The sequence below is a fragment of the Ictalurus punctatus genome, chromosome 5 (genome assembly GCF_001660625.3).
Source record: "Ictalurus punctatus breed USDA103 chromosome 5, Coco_2.0, whole genome shotgun sequence".
In the NCBI taxonomy this organism is placed as follows: domain Eukaryota; kingdom Metazoa; phylum Chordata; class Actinopteri; order Siluriformes; family Ictaluridae; genus Ictalurus; species Ictalurus punctatus.
This window is the reverse complement of record NC_030420.2, coordinates 6473320-6497737: the sequence shown is the minus strand read 5'-3', so window position 1 is coordinate 6497737 and position 24418 is coordinate 6473320. Positions and strand designations below refer to the sequence as shown.

General features: G+C 36.6%; 1 protein-coding gene across 2 annotated transcripts in view; it reads left to right on the top strand.

The window, feature by feature from the left end:
- slc12a5b (solute carrier family 12 member 5b) overlaps window positions 1–21060 on the top strand; it is a 70362-nt gene extending 49302 nt beyond the window's left edge. The window contains exons 9-27 of one of the 2 annotated variants that reach the window (XM_053680142.1): window positions 507–674; window positions 1524–1622; window positions 1779–1836; window positions 2055–2229; window positions 2322–2440; window positions 3273–3371; window positions 4487–4606; window positions 4934–5038; window positions 5519–5687; window positions 5831–6026; window positions 6784–6953; window positions 7931–8062; window positions 8167–8274; window positions 8516–8641; window positions 9431–9618; window positions 10038–10052; window positions 10438–10557; window positions 19020–19338; window positions 19438–21060. In XM_053680142.1, coding sequence (XP_053536117.1) covers window positions 507–674; window positions 1524–1622; window positions 1779–1836; window positions 2055–2229; window positions 2322–2440; window positions 3273–3371; window positions 4487–4606; window positions 4934–5038; window positions 5519–5687; window positions 5831–6026; window positions 6784–6953; window positions 7931–8062; window positions 8167–8274; window positions 8516–8641; window positions 9431–9618; window positions 10038–10052; window positions 10438–10557; window positions 19020–19338; window positions 19438–20427 — 3476 coding nt within the window. In that variant the 3' untranslated portion in view covers window positions 20428–21060. Of the gene's footprint in view, window positions 1–506; window positions 675–1523; window positions 1623–1778; window positions 1837–2054; window positions 2230–2321; window positions 2441–3272; window positions 3372–4486; window positions 4607–4933; window positions 5039–5518; window positions 5688–5830; window positions 6027–6783; window positions 6954–7930; window positions 8063–8166; window positions 8275–8515; window positions 8642–9430; window positions 9619–10037; window positions 10053–10437; window positions 10572–11156; window positions 15450–19019; window positions 19339–19437 lie in introns of those variants that run through there. The other variant, XM_017468411.3, reaches the window with a different exon arrangement.
- Window positions 21061–24418: the final 3358 nt, after the last annotated feature.

Genomic DNA, 24418 nt, shown 5'->3' with positions numbered 1-24418 from the left:
ATTCATATTTTTACCACTCACAGTGTAATATTAGATCATTTTCCTCAATAAATAAGTCACCAAGTATAATATATTTGTCTCATTTGTTTAATTGGGTTCTCTTTACGATTTGTGTGAAAATCTGATGATGTTTTAGGTCATATTTTATGCACAAATTTAGAAATTTCAAACGGGTTCACAAACTTTCAAACACCACTGTAGGCTGAATCTACAGTCTTGGCTAGAATGAAGTGAAGTGCAGCCTCACTTCTTGCTTCTTTAAACCATTCTTCGTGGTTTTCTTATGAACGCTTTTGGTGCTGCTATGCTTGCTTCCACATTTGTTAACACCATGCAGTTTGATGATTATGATTACACTGATGTCTTTTTATCTTTGAAAGATTTATGGCTTGGCCCAGCTAGCATATTTATAAAGTATTCAAAATGTCATGTGTTAGTTGATGGGACATTTGAACAAATGAATATCTAGATAAGAAATGTACTGAAAATGAAAATGTTTCTCTCAGAGAATCTCTTTAGCACCATCATGAATAAGAATGACTTCTTAGAGAAGCGAGGTCTTCCTGCCGTGGTTGACCCCGATGCTCCAGTAACAAACACTAACCGCTATGTACTAGCAGACATCACCAGCTTCTTCACTCTGCTGGTGGGCATCTATTTCCCCTCTGTCACAGGTCAGTACCACTTCATCACTGATTAGAGATAGATGCTTTGTTAGTGAAGAGTGGAATTTATGAAACAAGTGCTTTATTAATATTCCATATTTGTTTTTTTTCTTCTTCTCACATATCAAACAACGGATTAATCCCTTACATTAAAGCCTTGAAAGAATGGCTTTTGGTGTGTTTTAGGTTTTAGCTTCATCATGACAGCAGTGAACTGTTGAGCTGTGATCCATGCAGCACTGCATCAGCACAACTTGACAAGATTACAGTGGTTTTCATGACCTCTGCCTGTCACACACACACACACACACACACACACACACACACACACACACACACACACACACACACACACACACACACACACACACACACGCACACATACACAGCATGCACACAGCATGCACACACACAATCTGCAGCAAATCTGATGTGTAAACTGTGTAGTAGATGATAATACAATTTATACCACTGTTCAATTCTCAAAGGTGTTTATCCAATTTCTATTGCAGTAGCTCTAACAACAGTGTCAGCTGTGATTCAAATCACAGGTTTCTACTAATGCAATTGTTATCGTTTCTATAGTAACAACTCATTCAAAGGGACTTATATGGTTGATGCTCACATAACCTAAGCCTAATAATAAACAGATTTATAAGTGTGTTGCTATTTACCAAAGAAAACCATGTAATCAATCATATGGTGAAGTTTTCTGTAAGCGAGCTTTTTTCATTTATGGAAGGAGTCTCCTGTGTCAGTAAATTTTCTGCTGTAAGAAAGTTTTCAGTCTAAAGAAGTTTGCACTTTCTGGTTTCTCAGTAACATGACAAGCTGATTTTTTGTCTGTGTACATCATAGGTATCATGGCTGGCTCCAACCGCTCTGGTGACCTGCAGGACGCTCAGAAGTCCATCCCAATTGGCACCATCCTGGCCATCTCCACCACCTCCACTATATGTATCCTTCAATAGCCTACGATCCTGCACTTGCAGGACCTTGCAGCAAATGAAATCTGTGTGTTTTGGAATTGATATTAAGCTTCCTGTTTATCACTTTTAATAGTGATGATAGTTTGAGTGTCAGTTTCATTCTCCTGAACCCTGGCTCTGTCAGACATGTCCTCTGTGATTCTGTTTGGGGCCTGTGTCGAGGGAGTGGTGCTGAGAGACAAGTGAGGAACTTACTTAAACATACCATACTTAACTACTATACTTTATACGTAATATGTGTATACATAACACTTTTTCTTATTTTACTCTTCACTGCATGCAAGTGGCCACTCAAAATGTTCTCATTCCTGATTCTGACTCTTTCTAGTTGACTTATTTGGATGTACATATCAGCTTCAAATTTAAATATAAAAATATCTTGTCATTATGCTATGCACAGGTTCGGTGAGGGTGTTAATGGGAATCTGGTCATTGGTACACTTGCATGGCCCTCCCCTTGGGTCATCGTGTTTGGTTCATTCTTCTCCACCTGCGGGGCGGGGCTTCAGAGTTTGACAGGAGCGCCTCGTCTCTTACAGGCCATCGCGCGAGACGGGATTATCCCCTTCCTCAGGGTAAGTGTAACAAACATAGATATGGAATGAAAAGCTGTTTCTTTTATATGCTATTTTAATTATGTGTACACTCTATATACACTGTTCGGCAGGTATTTGGTCATGGGAAGGCTAACGGTGAGCCCACATGGGCTTTACTTCTGACAGCTACCATATGTGAGATTGGTATCCTTATTGCCTCTCTGGATGCTGTCGCACCCATCCTCTCTATGTACGTAAAGCTAATACCTTCGATGCATTATGCATATTTATCTCATCTCATTAGCACTGACCCTAGTGTAGCTCTCATACACATTTCCTTTGATTTGAATGAATCTCATAAACGATGCATTATGGAATATTAGTTTTAAGCTTTATTTTGTGAGTGCAGACCACATTTAAATAAATGGCATGAAGAGTGTTTGTGGAATTGTAAAAAATGAAGAGAACTCTCAAACTCAGACTCAAGTTCTGGGTGGCTTATTCTTCTACTGCCAAAGAATTCCAAGTTAAATTGATGTATGCTGTATCTTGTCTGTCTTTCCAAGGTCATACATCTTGTTTTCAGATGTAGCTGTAGATGAACTCCTTGGAGGAAGCATGAAGCAATCCAATTAAAGACCTTTTTGATGTTAATCACAGAGTTAGTGTGTTAGTGATGGAATGGCATCAAGGTTTGGGATAAATTAAGAGGGCAAAGGCTGATCACCGGAAAGCTCGTCATCTGATGTGTCAATTATCAAGCCAAAAAGGAAGACATCTAGTACAAAAGTGTTTGCATTTGGTGCAATTGCCACAAAGGCCCATCATGTGCAAACTTCATCACTCATTGAGAAAGAGGGAGATGGAAATTTAATGGATGTTCAGGCATGGTCTCACAAACTTCAATTATTTCATAACCCCATTTCACTGATGTCGGCCTGATATATTAATAACTACGAGAATGACCTCATTTCTGCAATTGTATTGTTATTTACAGTACTGTTATTTGTCTTGTTTTTTATATATTAGGCTTGTTATAGCTGTGTACAGTCCTGTAATTTCATGTTATTCCTTTTGCACAGGTTTTTCTTGATGTGCTACATGTTCGTGAACCTGGCCTGTGCTCTGCAGACGCTCCTCAGAACGCCAAACTGGAGGCCACGCTTCAAATTCTACCACTGGTTGGTGCAACCTCAAACTCACATTGTTAAAGTTCCACAAATAAAGAAGCCTGCAGGACAAATATGAATAATAAGGCCAAAGAACGGACAGTAACAACATTCTTGAACAGACTACACATAATAACAGAGGGTTCTTCCATCTTCTTTTTTTATTTGAATATAAAAATCTTACTATACTCTATGTCAGTAGTTTCTCAAAGTGGGGCCTAGGGAGACAAAGGGGTTCAGGACAGAGAGTATTCCCACCTCACACCCAGGATTCATCACGACTCTGACCAGGATAACACAGCTACCCATGATGAACCCATACAATGAATGAATGAACTTTTGACTCCATTTGTCAGTGCTAATGCCACATAAATAATATTAATTGCAGTTATCGTTTAAGAGTGAGCTGTATATCATTACTAGGTTTAAAAGTTTTACCCCTAATGGGCTGTTATTAAATATCGCTAATTGAATGAGGCCAATTTAAATGATCTATTGCAATCACTTCCATGAAGCAGTAGACTGAGTTTTACACTCAGAAATGTAATATAGATTTTAGTTTCTTCTTTTTTTTTCAATTTAAAGCTACAGTAAGTTGGGTTTTAGAAAATTGTGCCCTTAATAAAAACATCATAACCAATAAGTAAGGAATAAAACACTACCGGGTGCACTGTTGTGGGAAAATTATTTAAAACGGGGATGTGGCCAGACATGAAATGGAGTTACTGCTACCATGCCAATGTTGACTATTTTCCTATAACAGCACAACTGTTGAGTTACAGTGATATGATGTATATTTAGCCATTTATAGTTACAGTTAATGTTGTGGAATGTCCACCAAACAAGTTAGTTCCTGTCATCACTTATGTTATTGCAGCTATGAACAGTTGTTCCTGCCACAAGCCTTTTTTTCTCTTTCTCTCTCGAAGTTAATAAGACATACAAAAGCAGTTAGTCAAGCTACCGAGAAATTAGAACACAGAAAAGTCTCCATCCATCAGATTCGAGAATTCAACAAGAGGCTCTAAATCTAAAGACATATATGGCCAAAGCCCAGCAGTGTTTTGTGATTTCTCTGTCCGGACATAAATATCAACATTCACTCTGCTGTATTTTCTTTTATCCAGGGCGCTGTCCTTTCTGGGTATGAGCTTGTGTCTCTCTCTGATGTTCATCTGCTCCTGGTACTATGCCATCGTGGCCATGGTCATTGCTGGCTGCATCTACAAATACATAGAGTTCTGTGGGTAAGCAGGCATAAAAGCCCCTGGGAACACAAGCAGACACGAAGCCTGAGGCATCACCACACAACAGATCCTATACAGAGCCTCTTACTTGGCAAAGTGTTATTATTATCCACTCTTTTGGACCAGGTTGGCAGTTTTGCTCTTGCCTTTGTTTTAACAGCCGTTGGATCAATATGCTGCGCTCTGTTATTTAATGCAATTTACTGTGGTGTAAAATCACTGCAGTGTGTACAGTACGAGATGCCATTAAGATATTGGATAAGGACAAAGGAATTAGAATTGCTATTAATGAAGGCACCTTGAATCTTAAGGGCTTTTCTGTTTCAGGGCGGAGAAAGAGTGGGGTGATGGGATACGCGGCATCTCTCTCAGCGCTGCCCGTTACGCGCTGATGAGGTTGGAGGAAGGACCACCGCACACCAAAAATTGGAGGTGAGGAACACACCTGTTAGCCATGCACCAACAATACACTCATCCACTCATTCAGCAGTACCTTAGATTGAAAAGATACATACGCAGACCTAATTTTTAACAAGTGATCTCAGATTCTCTCAATAATTAGAAACTTATAAGAGATCAATGTTTTACAAAAAAAACATGGTATTAACTCTAGCTAACAAAAGTTGCAAGGGACCAGAAAATGGTACATGTGGCATCCTTTTCAATGATGAATCTTTCTGTAAATATAGAAAAATTTGCAATATGTAAGACCAACAGGGAAGCGAATATATTGTTGTTCACTCAATGTTATACTGTAGTCATTTAAAACATATACAGGATCATTCTGAAAGTTTCCAGAATGTCATTTTGATGTTCCTGCATAAATTGGATGTTGACTAATGCTGTGGGGATGTCCCTAATTTTTAATAAATCTCTCTCTCTCCCTCTCTTTTCACTTCTTGTCTTTCCCAGGCCTCAGATCATGGTGCTGGTTGGTTTGGATGGAGAGCAGAACGTGGAGCAGCCACGTCTCCTCTCACTGACCAATCAGCTGAAGGCAGGCAAGGGCTTGACCATCGTGGGAGCTTGTGTTGAGGGCACATACCTTAACAACCACACACAAGCACAGAAAGCAGAACAGGTCAGCATGTAAATGCATACACACACACACACACACACACACACACACACACACACACACACACACACACACACACACACACACACACACACTAATCTAAGAAAAGATCACAGTAAATCAAATTCTCTGCTTCTGCCTCTCAGTCCGTGAGGAAGCTGATGGAGACAGAGAGGGTGAAGGGCTTCAGTCAGGTGGTGATCTCTTCCAACCTGCGTGATGCCACATCTCATCTGATCCAAGCCGGAGGACTCGGTGGCTTACGCCACAACACTGTGGTCATCAGCTTCCCGAAGAACTGGAAGCAGCATGAGGACAACCGGCAGCTAAGGAATTTCATTGGTACGACACTGAGCCTCTGAGGTGTAGAGTTTATACTAGCACCATGTTCTTATTCTGAGAAACACAGTATACAATACAAAACAACTGATATTGAGAAGAAAGTCTGTTACAATTTCGCTTTTATGAATGATGTTGACTGTAAAAGTTACTAAGGCTTACCAAAAGTTACCATTACCAAGACTTACCAAAAGTTACCATTACCAAGGCTTTTCAAAAGCTACCATTACCAAGACTTACCAAAAGTTACCATTACCAAGGCTTACCAAAAGCTACCATTATCAAGACTTACCAAAAGTTATCATTACCAAGGCTTACCAAAAGTTACCATTACCAAGACTTACCAAAAGTTATCATTACCAAGACTTACAAAAAACTACCATTAACAACGCTTACCAAACCAAGGCTTACCAAAAGTTACCATTACCAAGACTTACCAGAAGTTACCATTACCAAAGCTTACCAAAAATTACCAAAATGTATATGCAACCAGTATTCCTTTAAAAATTATCCAATTGATTTTTTTAAACTAAAAATAGAAAATATTTCTTGATGAAAATGAGATCCATTAAAACACATTTCATAATTTGCTGCAAATTTAAAGCGATGGACTGTTTCTATCTAGAAAAGAGAAGACTTTTTTGTTTTTAATAAATAGAATTCTGTAGTTTGTCATTTGGCAGATCCAGGTCATTACAAAGTGCATTGGTGTGTTTTTTTGTTTTATTTTGTTTTGTTTGTTTCTTTTTACCTCTTTTAGAGGTTGTGAGGGAGACCACGGCAGCTCAATTGGCTCTTCTGGTGCCAAAGAACATAGCTGCTTATCCATCCAATGGCGAGCGCTTCACTGAGGGCCACATCGATGTCTGGTGGATTGTCCACGATGGAGGAATGCTTATGCTCCTGCCTTTTTTGCTGCGCCAGCACAAGGTGCTTATGCAGCCTGCTATCATGGTTTTCACTATACCAGTTGATCCTCTTAGACCTCCATATTTTGACATTAAATCATTTCACAGTCTGGAATTATTAGAATTATGTTGTTTTCTGACTTTCACTTTTGCTATGAAGCATTTCTCATCATTGCCATGGTGTTTTTCTGAATAAAGCAGGCTCCAATTTATTGCTTGATGATAGCTGAGTTTAACGGAGAGCGAGGTAAAACGTGACATGATATTATTATCTAATGTTATTTTATTTCCCTGCCCAAACCTGCATGGGGATTTAATTAAAAATCAGAAGATGTTTAGAATCTATTTGACCAGGGTCATGAACTAATAAGGTCATTGTGTATAACTGTATAAAATAACATCTAGTAAGGAATAAAACACTTGGGTGTATTCAGAAAAATAATAACATTATGCGAAGCAGAGTTACTGTTTCCACCCTGAAGTTGATTCTTTTCCAATAACTGCATGAGTTGAAGTGTTTATTCATCTTAAACTACATAAAATTACCACTTCTAGTGCTTTTTCTTTATTAATGATGAATGGCATATGAATGACATGATATGCTTTATCTATTTATAGTCATGTTATGGAACATCTGTGAAACAAGCTAGTTCCTGTTATCACTTACAGCTATAAACAGTTGTTTTCTTACCAAGCCTCTCTTTTTTCTAGTAAATATGATACAAAAATGTAGCTTGTTTCATGCTACTGAGAAATTGAATTATGAAGACTTTCCAGTGTTGAAAAACTGGAATTTTTCAGTGTCAAAAGCCCAGTGATTTAATGCTCATTAACAACTGAATGTATCATCACAACCTTAACACAATGAATGAGTTATAGGTTGGGTTCATATTGCTTTAAATATTGCTTGTGTGTGCGTGTGTGTGCGTCTGTGTGTGTGTGTGTGTGTGTGTGTGTGTGTGTGTGTGTGTGTGTGTGTGTGTGTGTGCACGCGTTTAGGTTTGGAGGAAGTGCAAAATGCGCATCTTTACCGTGGCTCAGATGGATGACAACAGCATTCAGATGAAGAAGGACCTGATGACCTTCCTCTATCACCTGCGATTCGATGCTGAGGTGGAAGTGGTGGAGATGGTGAGATTCACAACTCTACACATCTACACATACACACACACACACACACACACACACACACACACACAGATACACACTGACCTCTTGTCACCCTGTGCCCAAAGCATGACAGTGATATCTCAGCCTACACCTATGAGAAGACTCTGGTAATGGAACAGAGGTCACAGATCCTTAAAGAGATGCACCTTACCAAGAACGAGTGGGAGAGAGAGGTATGGTGCTTCCGCAGTTTTATACATTGTAGTGTCTGTCTGTCTTTTAACTGTTTCCACTGATCAGATATCAAATATTGGGCTAGTTTCTAAGCAGCTGGGTGTACACAAGCTTTTAATCCCTAAAAGCTTGTGATTCTCTAGTGTAGTGTAGTGTAGTTCTGTTTCTAGGAAACAGAAAGCAAATGTTTCAACTCATAAAGTTTGAGTGTAAAATATATATATTTTTTTTTCTTTCCAGATTCAGAGCATCACAGACGTGTCCCGTGGCTCCATCCGCCGGAAGAACCCATCTAACCTTCATCCGCAGAAGAACATCACTGAGGAGCCTGCAGGGGGCAGTACCGAGGAGAAACCAGAAGAAGAGGTAGCCCTGTTTAAAATGATGTTCCACCAACAAAGTGATAGCACTAGTTCTGAAACTGGGCCTAATCTCTAACTCTGGAAGGGAGCACTGATGATGAGCAGGGCTTGACAACAACTGTAGTTATTCACACGACCACCACTAAAATAAGACCTAAACAGTTTGATGTTCTTACGCTAATGGTTAAACATGAGAACAACTGACACTGTAATGATAAATAAATGGTCCAGAAAAGGAGTAATCATATTACTTTCAGTTCTATCAGTCTGACAACTTATTTTCTGATGCTAAAACGAAAACTCAGAGTTAATAGCTGCGGCTGATTTCTTTCTAGCCCAGACTGAAGATTCTATTTGAATGTAGTGATTGAGAAGGCACATATGGTGTAATGAACATGAAGGAGGTGGGTTATTTTCTCAATCACCGACTGCTCAAAATGCCTTTGGTGCAGAAGCTAGAATTAATTAGACTAAGCAATTATCTAATCCAAAGTACAAATTAAACAAAGGGCCAAATGGCAGCACTGTATGCTTTATGTGGGTAGAATGCTTCCTATTCAGAAGAGATTATTATGGACTTGAAACAGGAATCTGCCTTTCACTGAGTGTGTTCCTATGTGTATAGATAATCGTGTTATCAATGATGAAATGCCATGCTGAAAGGATCTACCATAATGGTTTTATAATAGTAACATCCAGGAACTAATAAGTCCCATCCCCCCCCCCCCCACTGAACCCTTCTTCACTCCTTGTTCCTCTCTCTCAGTCTGTCCATCTCTCCTGTTCCCGACAGGTACAGCTCATCCAAGGTAAGAATGCCACGCCCACCCCGACAAGCCCTCTCTCCCCGACTCCTGTAGACAAAGGGGCCATGAGCCCCAGTGAAGAGGTGCAAATGACCTGGAGTGATGACTTAGACAATTCCAAGAATCCATCCGTGGCTAATCCAGAGACCACTAAAGACCTGTTTAACATTAAACCGTGAGTTGATCTCTCAGCCAAAATCATTTATTGGTAAAAAAAAAAAATCTGCCTTAATCTAAGTAATGACACAGGGATTTGCTAATGCTGTTTATGACACAGAATGACTTAATGTTATGTTATGGGTAGCTGAAAACAGTGGTATATGGTATGGCTCCAGTCTGTCAATCACAAATAAGGGAAAAGAAAAAACTAAAACGCCAGTCAAATGCTGCACCGGAATAGAATTAACCTGCAGCAATGACTGTAATGATTTACGTAAAATAATTTAATATTACATAATATACAAGTGTTTGAGAATATGTGTAGGTTTTTAACTTTAATCAGACCCAGTGTTTTAAATACTTGTATTGCCAGGTAGCTAGTATTTAAGATATATTATGTAATGAGCTTGTTGTTCTCTTCTGGTCATGCTTCAGGGAATGGGAAAATCTGTGAGTACTCTCTCATATTAACACACTCACACACCCCTTTTATGTATACAATGTGATTTATGACCAAATTAACAGAATACAGAGATGAGTATCTGTAATAAATATTAGGATTTATTACAGAGGATTTAGGATTTATTACAGTTTGCTTTCAAAGCACTTCCCAAGGCTTTTACTTTTATCATATGAGAAGCATTTTATGCTAAAAACTTTGAAAGCCAACCAGGCATAATTCCTAGTAATAGATATACAATGTAAGCTTTGGATATCTGAAGTTCAATGTTATTGTCCTTCCATTAATGTTTAGACATTATTACCTTTAAGGCTTCTGATTTTTAGAAAACAGCACAGCATTATGATTGCATTCTCCCCATCGTGTCTTTTGCAGGAACCAGTTCAACGTGAGGCGCATGCACCATGCGCAAAAGCTTAATGAAGTGATTGTGAGAAAGTCGCAAAATGCAAAACTAGTCCTGCTAAACATGCCTGGGCCTCCCAAAAACTGCACAGGAGAAGAGAACTGTATCCTTTCTCTTATCTTCTTCCAATTTGCTCACATTGGAACAGATGGTTATGAAAAATATAGGTCAAGTCAAGTTAAGTGAGTTTTTTATTGTCATTCCTCTATATGGCTAGTACTGTATACGTCAGAATGAAAAGTTGTTTCTACAGGACCATGGTGCAACACATACACAAGACTACATAAAGTGCAAATACACAACAGTGGGAGCACATCTGCCTCACACCTCTGTATAGAAAACGGTATAGAAAATGGATGGATGGAATCAACAAAATAATAAATTTCTATGACTTTGTCCATTTTCTACTTTAAAGAGTCCAGCTATATTAAAATCCAAACGCACTGAAGACACTACTAATGTGATTTATGCAGAGATCACTTTTCCAGTGTGAATTACAGATGTCCTCTGGTAACATTACTTAGCAGACATATTATCAGTCTGGTCATCTAGTATATCTGTATTTAAGCATAACATTGCAATTCTGGGTTACACACAGTTTTGGGCACTTTGACTTAATGGAAAGACATTGTTGGAATATTTTTGTCCTGTTCTAGAAGTTGTACTCTTTGACTTAGTCGTTTTACAGACATGGAGTTCCTTGAGGTCCTGACTGAGGGTCTCAATCGAGTCCTCCTCGTGCGTGGTGGTGGACGTGAGGTCATCACCATCTACTCTTAATAGACAAACACATCCTCCCTCTGAAGTCTTTCTCATGCCATGTTGCTCGTTCATAGACTGAACATTCTAGTATTCCCAGACTCTGCCATGAGCATTAGAGCCCCAGCACATATCAGACTACTTTGCACTACATAATCAGAGACCTCCTTATTACACCAGCTTAACCATCACTCAGCATTATTATCTCTATTCGTTTATTTTTCTCTCTTCTTAAGTTAATGAACTGCAAACTCTCGGCCATTTTTACTGATTTTTGACAGTGCATGCATTGCACAGATAGGTAGTTGACTCTCAGAAGACTGATATCCCAAAGTTAGAAGCAGTCAAACACTTTGATACTGATACCGTAAAGCTGAAGAAGAGTAGGTTTAACTATCCGTTTATGAAAATGTCTTCCAGTGTATTGTCTTATGGCCCGAGAGACACTTTGAATCAAAACCACAGGATGCGTGTGTGCGTGTGTTTGATCGGCTTGACTGCTAGGAGAGCCAAAACTTGTAGCTGTCCATGTGTCCATGCCATGGACGTGTCTGAATATAGAAAAGTGATGGTGCTGAGATGCGTATGTGTGTGTAATGAGTAGTCGCTTTTAATATATTGAAGCTTAAAAAAAAAATAACAGGGCTGTGAGATTCTTGAAAACTTGGAAAATTTTTAACACACAAACCTCTACTTCAGTTCATAGTATAGTATTTACACTGATGACAAATTGAGATAATATGTGAACAATAATGATACGCATCAGCATATCAAATAGGGATATGTGCATATTGTAGTATAGATATAAATATTATTGCTAAAAAAAAAGTATTATGTGAAAGCTTTATCAATTAAATTATATACAGTATACAGCATTTAAAAAAGTAGAAAATATTCTAAAGGAATAGAAAATGTTAAACTATATGCATATTGTGAATATTTATCTACACAAAAGTTTATGACATCATCAGCAATTTTGAAACTCTACCATGATGATCACCAGCTTTTGCCAAACACTAAAATGTGCAATGTGTGCCATACGGACAAAAAAAGACTTTGTTAAATAGAACTTTTCTCTTTAAACGTAAATAGGTGAAGAAAGAACATTGACTATATTCCTATAATAAGCTAACGAGGCACTTTCCCTGGCCTTCATTCATTTTGTATTGTTTAAATAATGCACCAAACATATTCTCACAAAACCTAATTACATTGTACAGTGAACTCTCTATTTTTAAAAGCGTTATGTTACATTAGTCAAATATTCTATATATAAGAGCAACTCACAGATATTCTATGTTTACTTAGAGTAGAAGTAGATTATATGAAATCTATATATATCCATATATCCTCTTTTTTTTGTAAAATTATGAAAATGTTTACTGAGTAGACTAGTGAAAAAAAAACATAATTCTGCTGTCTTGTGTAATTGTGAAAATGAAGGAGAAACTAGAATCCAATTGCAGTGAGGATTCTGTTTTTCCTCACACATGTATATATAAGATTCACACCAACCGCAGGCTACGTAAATGAGGCAGGAAGCTGGTTAACATTAAGAGCACTGCCCTGACTGTGCTTTTTCATGTAAGCTCACTTTTGTCTAGTGTATGCATTGGAGAAATGTATTAACAGTGATAAGTTAACGTATGAGTAGGTCTCACTTATCGGCCCTTACTGAAAACTCACACACTTTTCACAAGTGATCATATGTTTTTTGTTCATGTTATTATGTTCTTTTCACGGATTTGACATCACGTAAATGTGACATCGCAAAAATAATAATAATATGATTTTACATGTGAAAATTAAACCACATGCTCTAAATGTGAATAATTTACATGACTGAGTCATGTGAGACAATCAAATGAAAATAAATTAATCATGTGTTTAAAAAAAATTGCATGTGAAAATAAATAAATTGGGTAAAAGAAATCACATGAAAATAAATTAACCTTGTGGGGAAAAAAATCACCTGTAAAAAAAAAAAAAAAGAAAAAAAAGCACAAATGAAAAACTTCATCACGTGTGGATAAATTAATCATACAGAACAGATCACATGTGAACATATAATTAATTGTGAAAGAATTACATGTGCAAATGCATGATTTCTAAAATAATCAAGTGATTTTTTTTTTGTGAAAAAAAATGTGTGAAAATAAATTCATCGTGACAAAATTCACATCTGAAAATAACTTAATCATGTCAAAATAATTTAATTCTTGTTGGGGAAATCACGTGAAAAATTAATTGTGTGGGGAAAAAATCATGTGAAAATAAGTGATTTGTGAATAAATCAAGTGAGAATAGATCAGCATGTGAGAAAATATAAAAAAAGAAATCAATCTTGTGAAATCTATGCTCACATAGGCTGTGAAAAAAAATATCACGTAAAAAGATTAATATTTGAGGAAAAAATTGCATGTGAAAATAGAAAATAATTGCATTACATGTGTAAAATGTGTGAAACATAACATGTGAAGTGTCTAAAAACCCAAATGTGTAAATTTCACATGTGAAATTCTTGTGACTTTTTTGTAAGGGTGGGAAATCTCTCTGTGGTGGTTATACAGGGTTTTTGGCACTTAAATTATAGGCGTTTTTGGACACATTAACTTACAGGTGATTTCTTTGTGAAACAACACTAACAGTACATGTTGCTATCAAACTACCTAACATAAGAGTACAGTGTACAGTTATATTAATAGGAGAAACTTGGACACCATTTCAGAAATTTTCATCACCTTCCCTGAAGATTTCTTTAGTATGTTTGCTAGATTTATTTAAACATAATTTGAACTATCTAAGCTACTTTAAGCTATCTAATAGCAAGGACGTGATTTACATAGCTAGATTGAGGAGTTAAGTGCTGTTGTGTAGTAGCTTGCCATTTCTTACTTAACAGTTTAACATTTTCAAATTCAGCCTCTTGAATTTGTGTGTTGAGCATTGTGGGTTTTTTTGTTTGTTTGTTTTTTTATTTATTTAGTTTCTTGCATAGTACTTTATTTCAAACTGAATCACCATTTCTAAAGTAAAAACAAATGTTTTGGTAACACTTTCTATGTAACCCATATTCATGACACATAAAAGTTGAGAATGATTCTCCTAATATTTTAATAATGCCTCATAAAGCCCTAATAATTTGCTATAAATAATTCCAGAATAATCATGTTGTAATGCAAGTGTCACTATTCATTATAATGCCATGTGCTCTTATGCACAACCTTTATAACTAATAACAACATGAATAATTATTGTATAAAGTTTGAAACTTTTAAAATACTAATTCTAGGTAAGATGTAAGACACTATTAACCTTACTTTTCTAATGTCATTTGGAAAGAGTTACCAAAGTTGGGTATGGAATATTTGGAAATAATTTCAATTCACAGTGATGTTAAGGGCTCTCCAATATCATTCCATGCTAATAAATTACATATGTTATTTACTAGGACTGCACTTACAGGGCTGGACAGAGATCAAGAGTAGTTCTGGACTAAAACAAAAAAAAAAACACACACAAAAAAATGTAAAACTGAAAATCTTTTCTTTAACGAAATGCTTCGTTCTGTAACAACAAAGTAGAACAAATGTTAGCACTGTCATGTCACAGTCAAATATTATTTCAGATCTTTTCTGGTGCATGTAAGAGATGGTTTCATTGTCCCATTTGCTTTTTATATTGCAGTTACACCCCCCCAACCCCCCCCCCTCCCACACACACACGTACACACACACACACACACACACAATTTCCCCCCACGCTTGTCTTGCGCTGTGAAATTGCCTTTAGGGAACAGAGCATTCTAAATATATTCTGAAACTTACAGCTTGAATCTCAGCTCATGCTAATTATGCAATGTTGACTTGTAGCCTTTTTGCAACGAGAGCGTTAAAGTTTTCTACTGGTAGTCCAGCAAGGTCGATAAAGAGACCGGTTAATTAGAGTTACTTTAATTAAAACTGCAGGTTTTTTCAGAAGGTGCTATAAACTTATGCATGATTGTTGTGGAAATGCGAGAATATCATTTAAGACAGAAAATTTATAAGGAGTAAGTTAGAGATATTCATTGCCAGAGGAGGATGTAGCCTAACAAATGTATGGTGTAGAAAAGCGGTGTGCGGCTCAGGAGTCACAAATACTACACAAATGCAATAATGAGTATAATAAAAACCCGGGGCTTCCTCTTAGAGGATAGATTTTTCAGCAAGATCTGATGGATCATCAGTTTGGAGTCACTGTAACTTTATTTGCTTGGGTTAGAACCTCAACACTGGACTCTGCAGTTCTCCACATCAATTTAATCTGTTAGAAACGGCCCATTAGATTATCTCTTATATTATCTCTTGTTCTAATTAGGATAAATATTCCTAGGTTTTTTGAATGGTCATGAACCACTATGCTCAAATTATGGACTAATAAAGAATTTGTTATTTAATTTAAAAAAAAAAGAAAACTTTAAATATCTGTTTGAGCCTTGGGTTGGTGCTTACAGCAGGATTCTACCAGGCCCTATTCATCCGCAACTTTCTTAGTGTAATCTAACATTTAGTTTTGTAGACACACACATTATGAATTCTAAAAAACAACAACATTTTCTTAAAGTCCTCACCCAGCAAAAAAAACAAAAAAAACAAACAAACAAACAAAAAAAAAAACAGTCAGAAAGAGAATTTGCATTTCTATACAATTGGCATTTGTGTTCTATTCTTAGAAGAGTAGTGATACGTTTTGTATAGTAGTCTAATGCACACATGATTTAGGTTCGATGTTATATGTGTTTTATGTTCTCTGTTACAATTCTCTATCCTTTGAGTGAGGACTCACAAATTGTGTGTGAGTGCATATGTGAGAAAGAAGGATAGAGACAGAAAGGGCATGAAGGTGTGTGTGTGTGTGTGTGTGTGTGTGTGTGTGTGTGTGTGTGTGTGTGTGTGTGTGTGTGTGTGTATGCGTTGTACTTCTATAAGAAATAAGAAAAGCTCAGTGGTGGTGTTTAATTTTTGTAAATACTGAAAAATATTAAAGAGTTATATATCCTAGTATAGCTGTTTTATTTCCGTGTACATGCAAGTCTAATATTTTAAAGAAAATGCAGAAATGTGTATTCTCTATTGTGTTCAATGATAACATATTTTAAAAGAAACATAACTGAGATTATTGTTTTACCTTCTCAAATGCTTCGCTATTACATGGCTAATGGTTTCTCTGGACCATTTTATAGAGTTGTCTGCACAAATGCAATAAATTGTCGTTTTATTACACATATTGTTGTGGCTGCCTTTTGTTGAAAATCACTGCTTTGCTTTCCAGCGATATTAGTTGGAAGTGAGAAATACAAAACGACATCAGACATTAACACAGAGTTGAATGACTGTTTTTAAATGACAACTTTTCACTATTTTAAACATATTTACAAAAACATGCACAAAATGAATCTGTTACCATCAATGATAGTCAAAAAAAAAAAACCTTAAGATAATGTAAAAGATTAGGAAGACAGGATCCAGGATAGTCGGTGTATGGAAAGAATTCAGCACCTAAACAGCAACATAATGACTGTTCATTAATTAGTTAATTCATTCATTCTTTTTTAGCGACCCATTATATTTCCAGGTTTATGGTTAGGTTTGATGTTGCTTTCATGAATAAAATAAAGAAAAAATACATTGCCACAGCCAACCATGGCTGGAGGTTAAGAAAGCAAAACTGGCCATGCTCCCCGGGTGGATTGGAGGTCATGCTCTCTCCCCTGTTAATCACAATGACATGAGCCAATCATGGGTGTCTGTGAGCCTCTGTATGCAAAAGCGGGCAGTTAACGCTTTTCCCTGAGTGTGTTGAGCTGCCCTGTGACACAACATGAATAGGAGATAGAAATATGCAGCTGGCTGCATTCACATGTCTCAGAGGAAGCACAATTTTGCCCCACACTCGCGGTTTGTAGGTGTCATATAATAGGGGAGAGCTGGATGGTGGGTAGGAAGTGGTGAGCCCAAATTATACAAAATAAAGACATCATTTTACGAACCTGATCATAGATACCAAGGTAAAATTTCATTGAAATTAATAAATAGTAAATGACATACTTTTGTCCTCAACTGTCAAAAACAAGTCTCCACATAGTGAATATCTGCCACTCATTGTATTAATTTGCACATGCAATTGCTGTTTTTAAAGTGACTGTCAGGTTTAGAAATTCACATTGTGAGTACTAATGGAATATATTTGCACTGACAATGCCCTTTATATATTGAAAGAGAAACCCCCCACATGGCATATTCTTTAGGACAAAATTGCAAATTTGCATTTTGCATTAGAAAGATACAGTCCTCCATAGACCGTTAGTAAATCATGCTCACAAGTTTGTGTTGTTATCAAGATTGCATGTTTTTATGCACGCAAACTTTCCATGAATCAGGAAATCAAAAATACACAATAATTAATCTTCATCACATAATCATGAAAAAACAGAAAATAATCCCATAATCACAATACTCAAATTATATATACTGTTAAACTGTATAACTATGAATATGTTATAAATATGTTATGTAATAATACATTATTTAACATAAGACCAGACACACGCGTATTTTTGTTATTCATCTTTTATCAAACGTAGACAAAATGTTTTTATCATAACATATTGCTCTTGCAAGTTCATCAGTCGTATGTCCTCTTTTCAAGCTTACTGAGACTATGAAGTACACACGCTTCAGGTTAAAAGGCAAATATGTGGCTAGACAAATTGCTCATATGATGATGAATGAACAGTTTTCACATTGAATAATAAATGCTATCAGTCAATCAAAGTGAAAGATTAGCTACCTTTACACCTAGTCTCAATCTTCACACCTTACTACATATGTAGTACAACCCCAATTCCAAAAAAGTTGGGATGCTGGGATTCTCTGAATCGTTTGATGATATTATGTACTTTAGATGATGAGATATTCATCGACTTTGCAATTTTATGTTGAGGAACATTATTCTGAAATTGTTCCACAAATTGTAGACACAGTTTTTCATAGATTGGTGAACCTCTGCCCATCTTTACTTCTGAAAGACTCTGCCTCACTAAGATACTCTTTTTATACCCAATCATTTTACTGACCTGTTGCCAATTAACCTCTAGCTGTTTCTTTTTAGCAACACTTTTCCAGCCTTTTGTTGCCCTGTCCCAAATTTTTTGAGACGTGTTGCGCTCATCAAATTCAAAATTGCCTAATTTTTTTCATAAAATGGTACATTTACTCAGTTTAAACATTTGTTATGTTTTCTATGTGAAGAACATATGGGTTTCTGAGATCTGCAAATCATTACATTCTGTTTTTATTTACATTTTACACAGCATCCCAACTTTTTTGGAATTGGGGTTTTAGAATCAATATAATACATGTAAGTACAGTATATATTACACTCTATTCTGGTGCTCAAAAGCTGCTGAGTGTTCATAAACTTTGTTACAAGGGGCCAAAGTACAGGTGCCCATTGCTGGACCGTAGAGACTGACAGCATACATTGTGTTCTCAGCCAATAGCCACTGCATTTCTTATCTGACTAAAGGATATAAAAACACAATCAGTCTTGCTAAGATAGACAGTAACACAAAAGGATCGAGCACAGCAAGTAAAGGGAGTGTTATCTCAGAAACTAACAAAATGAAGAAAAATTCTACAAATTTGAGAGTGCGGCTTCCTGCCCTTGTATTTGCCCTGGAAGTCCTGATTGTGGTCTTATATGCTCTCTTTGTGACTTATGATGATCATACCAATGCACTACTACAGAATAATATGACAGATCATACAGAGAATGCTGTGTACCAAGACTATACCTTCTTTGCCGATATCCAGGTGATGATTTTCATCGGATTTGGCTGCCTTCTAGCCTTCTTTAGGCGTTATGGATTTGGTGGGATGGTTTTTAACTTCCTGACTGCTACATTTTCTATTCAATGGGCCATTTTGGTACAGGGTTTTTTCAGTTTCTACAATGATGGAAAGATTCATCTGGGAGTGATAAACCTGATCAATGCGGAGTTTGCGTGTGCTGTTGTACTGATCTCATTCGGGGCAGTGCTGGGGAAGACTAGTCCTGTGCAGCTATTAGTAAGTTTGGTTATTGTATTATTTCTTTTATCCCACATTCTGTAAGTCAATTCGTTTTAATTTTAGATGTGTCACTAAGAGCTAATGTGTCATCTATAGATCATGGCCTTGTTGGAGGTTCCAATCTTTGGTGTTGCAGAATGGATAGTCGTTACGTATCTGAAGATCAATGATGCTGGGGGCTCCATACTCATCCATCTGTTTGCCTGCTACTTTGGTCTGGGTGTCACCTTCATCTTGTATAGACCAAATCTGAATGACTGCCATCCAAATGAGGTAACCAGCTATCATTCTGACTTGCTTTCTGTGCTAGGTACCCTGTTCCTTTGGGTATTCTGGCCTTCCTTTAATTGTGCCTTGACCCTGAAGGGGGATGACCAACATCGTGCCATTCTTCATACTTTCATAGGGCTGAGTGCCTCCACACTAACTGCCTTTGCCCTCTCTGCCATGCTCAACAAAAATGGCAAGTTCAGCATGGCTGATGTACAGAATGTAACCCTGGCTGGTGGGGTCACCGTTGGTGCCTCAGTTGACATGATGATCTCACCTGTTGCCGCTTATGTGCTAGGGATGCTGGGTGGCATGGCTTGCATGCTAGGCTATAAGTACCTTAGCCCTTTCCTGGCAAAAAGATTGCATGTGCAGGACCAGTGTGGCATCCACAATCTCCATGGATTAACTGGGCTTATCTCAACTCTAGCTTCTATTTGTGCCATTCTCTTGGGCAGTGAGGAAACATATGGCCCTAGCCTCTACCAGACCTTTTCATATCGTGCACCCCAAGTTGGAGATCCTCGGTTGGAGGAATTGCAGAAACTGATCCCAGGATTGGAGGGAGGTCTTGGACGCACTGCACAAGAACAAGCCTTGTACCAAGTGGCTGCACTGGGAAGCACTATTGCGATAGCCATAGTGGGGGGTGTGCTGACAGGACTCGTGCTCAGGCTGCCATATCTGGCCTCCCCGACTGATGTTTCCTGCTTTGATGATGAGCCTTTCTTTAACATTCCTCCAGATCAGGCATTTATAACTGAGACTAAGATAGATATGTCACTAGAACATTTAGACATACCAAATATACCATGATGTCTCAATGATAATAAAACCATTTCAATTCAAATAAAGCACTTCTTTTTTTTTTTTTTTTGCTACAAGGTAATAACCCTTTGGTAGAAAACGTGTTGTAACTGTTTGCCATTTTCATCTTGTAATCAGATCCTCATAGATTTAGCTAACGTTAGCTTAAAGTTAGATTAAACATACCTCTCTCGCCAACATGCAATATTCTTTTTTCAAGGTGATTATGTAACATGATACCACAAGTTGAGTTATTTGCAGTCTCTCACTCACTAATAAACTCACAATCCCATGACGCATAGTTTTGTTTGTTTGTTTGTTTGTTTTTTACAGTGATGCACCGCACAACCCACAAATGATACTTTTTTATGGCTATAAATAATGTCAACTGGAATCTAATAACTATTTGAATGAAAATGAATCCTATGGGTGGAAATTTCAGAAATAAAAAAACTCCTCTCTGGCTACATTAACTATTGTATATATGCACTTGTATTATGCACAAATTTTATTACATACATTTAAATAATTTGCCTATTTTAAAAAAATAGTTTGTGCAGAACTATTATGTGAAACTATTTGTGCCACCATTTTGGCCAGGACTCCCTGGAAGAAGAGGTTTTATATCTCAATGGCACTACCCTGGTAAAATAAAGGATTAAATACATCTGTGCTCAGGGGGTCTGTGATTTATTTATTTATTTATTTATTTACTAACTGTAAAAAGTTTACAAGAGTACGATTGGTACACTTAAACAGTAATAATTTAGTTAATGTCTGTGAGAGTCAAGAAAGAAAACTTTGACTTATCCATAGGGAAAAAATGTTTCTATGAGATGTTATTTTAGTTGGATTTCAGTTTGTTTGCACATACGGATTTTATTTATATTAGTGTTTATGTTAGAGAACAGCATAGATGAATCCTTCAGCTGTACCAAGTAAAAAAGTTCAAAAGGAATATCAATTAATGGATCTTTATAGGTGAACTACAGCCATAAACTGTATTGTTTGTAGCTAGTTAAATGCACTAATCTGATAAAGATACTGAATAAGATATTATTTAAGTATTTCATAAACTGCTGATCTACTGGTTATTTCACACACAACCATCTCGAGAGTTTACACAGTATGGTGTGGAAAAAAAAAAAACTTTACATGAGCAACAGTTCAGTATGTGGAAACACCTTGTTGATAAGAGAGGTCAGAGATAAATGGCCAAATTGATTTGAGCTGCTAGGTTGGATACAGTAACTCAAATAATCACTCTTTACAACCGTGGTGAGCAGAAAAGCATCTCAGAATGCACAACACATCATACCTTGAGGCAGCTGGGCTACAACAGGAGACGACCTCATTAGGTTCCAGTCCTGTCAGCCAAGAACATGAATCTGAAGATATCGTGGGCACAGACACACCCAAACTGAACAGTTGGAGATCACCTGCTCTTTTTCCAGTCTTCAACTGTCCTTTATGAAATACTTAATCCAGCACTCCTGGTACCAACATCCATGCCACGATCAAAGTCACAGAGATCACACTTTTCTTCATACTGATGTTTTATGTGAACATTAACTGAAGCTCACCTGTATCTGCATGATTTTATGCATTGTACTCCTGCCACATGATTGATAAGTGCATGAATGTGCAGTTGTACAGGTGTTCTTAATAGGTGGACAGTCAGTGTATATGTTGCTCAGACTCATATGTTGTCTCTTTTATTGTCCAGAGTTTGCAATGTTAACAAAGGTTGGCTCTTCCAGTAGAATACAGATTTTAGTGTGAATGTGTCCTAGGGATTTGTGTTATCTAAGATAACACCCAGATAATAATAATATCTAGGCTATAATTGCTGAAATGAACTGTAATTGACCTCTCTGTGCTCAGTTCTGTGGTAATAAAAAAAATCTACTTATGTGTGGTGATCTAAAAACCATTGTGTGTCATGGCACTCTGGGAAACAGACAGAAAATCAGAAAAATAACAGAAAATCTAGTTTTGACATCACAATGATACTGATACATTGTTTTTATGCCAATAATATACTTTAAAGCTGTAGTACTGAAGTTTTGCATCTCTATCACCATCTCTGTTTGAAACATAAAATTGTGAGTTATTTGCAGATTTTATATATATATATATATATATATATATATATATATATATATATATATATATATATATATATATATATATATATATATATATATATATATATATATGTGTGTGTGTGTGTGTGTGTGTGTATATATATATACATATATATATATATATATATATATATATGTGTGTGTGTGTGTGTGTGTGGGTTGTGCTTTGACACAAATTCTCTGCACAGATTAATCTGATGGTTTGAGGTGTCCTTATCAGAGTTGCCAAGTCCGCATATGTCCGACTTTGGACTTCTTTTTTTCTGAAGTCACTTGAAAAATTCACAAGGTTTTTGGGGCTTGTTTTGAAAAATATGGTTGCTTGTTAGGAAAATCTGACATGTGACTTTGTTTTTTTACATTTATAGTTGCAGTTTTCCCGTGCATTGACACTGTCTGCACACAGCCTTAAATTAATATCACAGCTATAGTGTATTTCGCCGTCCCACAATTATTACAGGTTATTAAAAAAAAAACAAAAAAAAAAACAAGCGTAATATTCTCATATATATGGTTCTAATGTATTCTCCTTTTCCATCTCTCCATTCATATTCTGCTCACAGGTGATCAGAGGTGAGTGGGTAGTGCCTGTTCTCCCATTAAACTTTGTTGCCATTTGATGATTTCTTTTTATTATTATTATTATTAAATAAATTCTGTTTTTGCTTTTCAAACTGTGAGTGGTTTTAGTTTAATATGTTTCAGGCTCATTTATTGAGTCTGTTTACTTTGAGGCTGTAACAGGCTATAATATTGAGCTTGTTTTTGAAGCTGCAGTTGCTAATTTGTCTCATGAGACTTGGCAACACTGAGGTATTTGCAAGTGTTGTATATAAATTCAAATACTTGACAACAGAGGTGATGGCGGTTAGTGGAGCGTACATTTCCACATGACACCTTCACAATCCTTTCCCAAGGGCTCAAATTCCTGATGGATTTTTTTTTTTTAATTTCCATTTAGAAATCAGAGTTGCTAGACTGAATGTCCGTTAAACCTAATCCCAGGTTAAAACCTATCCAACTCAACCATTTCAAAGTGTAGCCAAATATAGGTGAAATAATTATAATTATGTTTGTGTAACTTGAGCCCAAGACATAATATTGTGGGTATGTCATTATTAATACATGGCCCCCAGTTAATTATTTGATGGAAATAGTAGAAAAAGTCTAATTTCTTTGAGAATTCACTTAACATGATGTAGGCTAATGGTATATCCCTGTCGCAACACCAGTGACTATATGTCTTTATGTGTCATTCCGAGATTTTATTAAAGTGCAATATTATCACTTCCCTATGGAAAAAAAATAGAAACCATCAAATAAATTCTAATGGTTTCCACTACAAATATCATTACAAAATTAAGACCATTACCTTTACCATTATTGATCCTTAATGGTATCCACTAGACATAACATACCACCAAAAGAAAGCAACAAATTACCAATAGAGACCCACAGGGACCATTACAGTTTCCATATAACCAATACAAATTCCATTATAACCATTACAAATTCTTTTAGGGTTTCAGCAAGGTTATCCTCGTACTTAAGTTGCTGTTATCACAATGGTCTAATCCAATCTGTCTTTCATATTAAAATACAATAGCTGCCACAATTTAAGTACTCTGTAGTGACAAAATAGAGGTCAAGAAACTTAACTCATTGTCTTAATATATTTTGTAGGCTCGTTATATTAATTTGGAGAGTCACACATGGTGTGACCAGAGCAAAAGGAACTATATGAGTGTTTTGGTCAGGTGTCAACAAACATTTTACATTTATCAGACGCTTTTATCCAAAATTACTTACACATTAGGAAATACAAGCAAAACGATATATCAAGTGGAGAACAA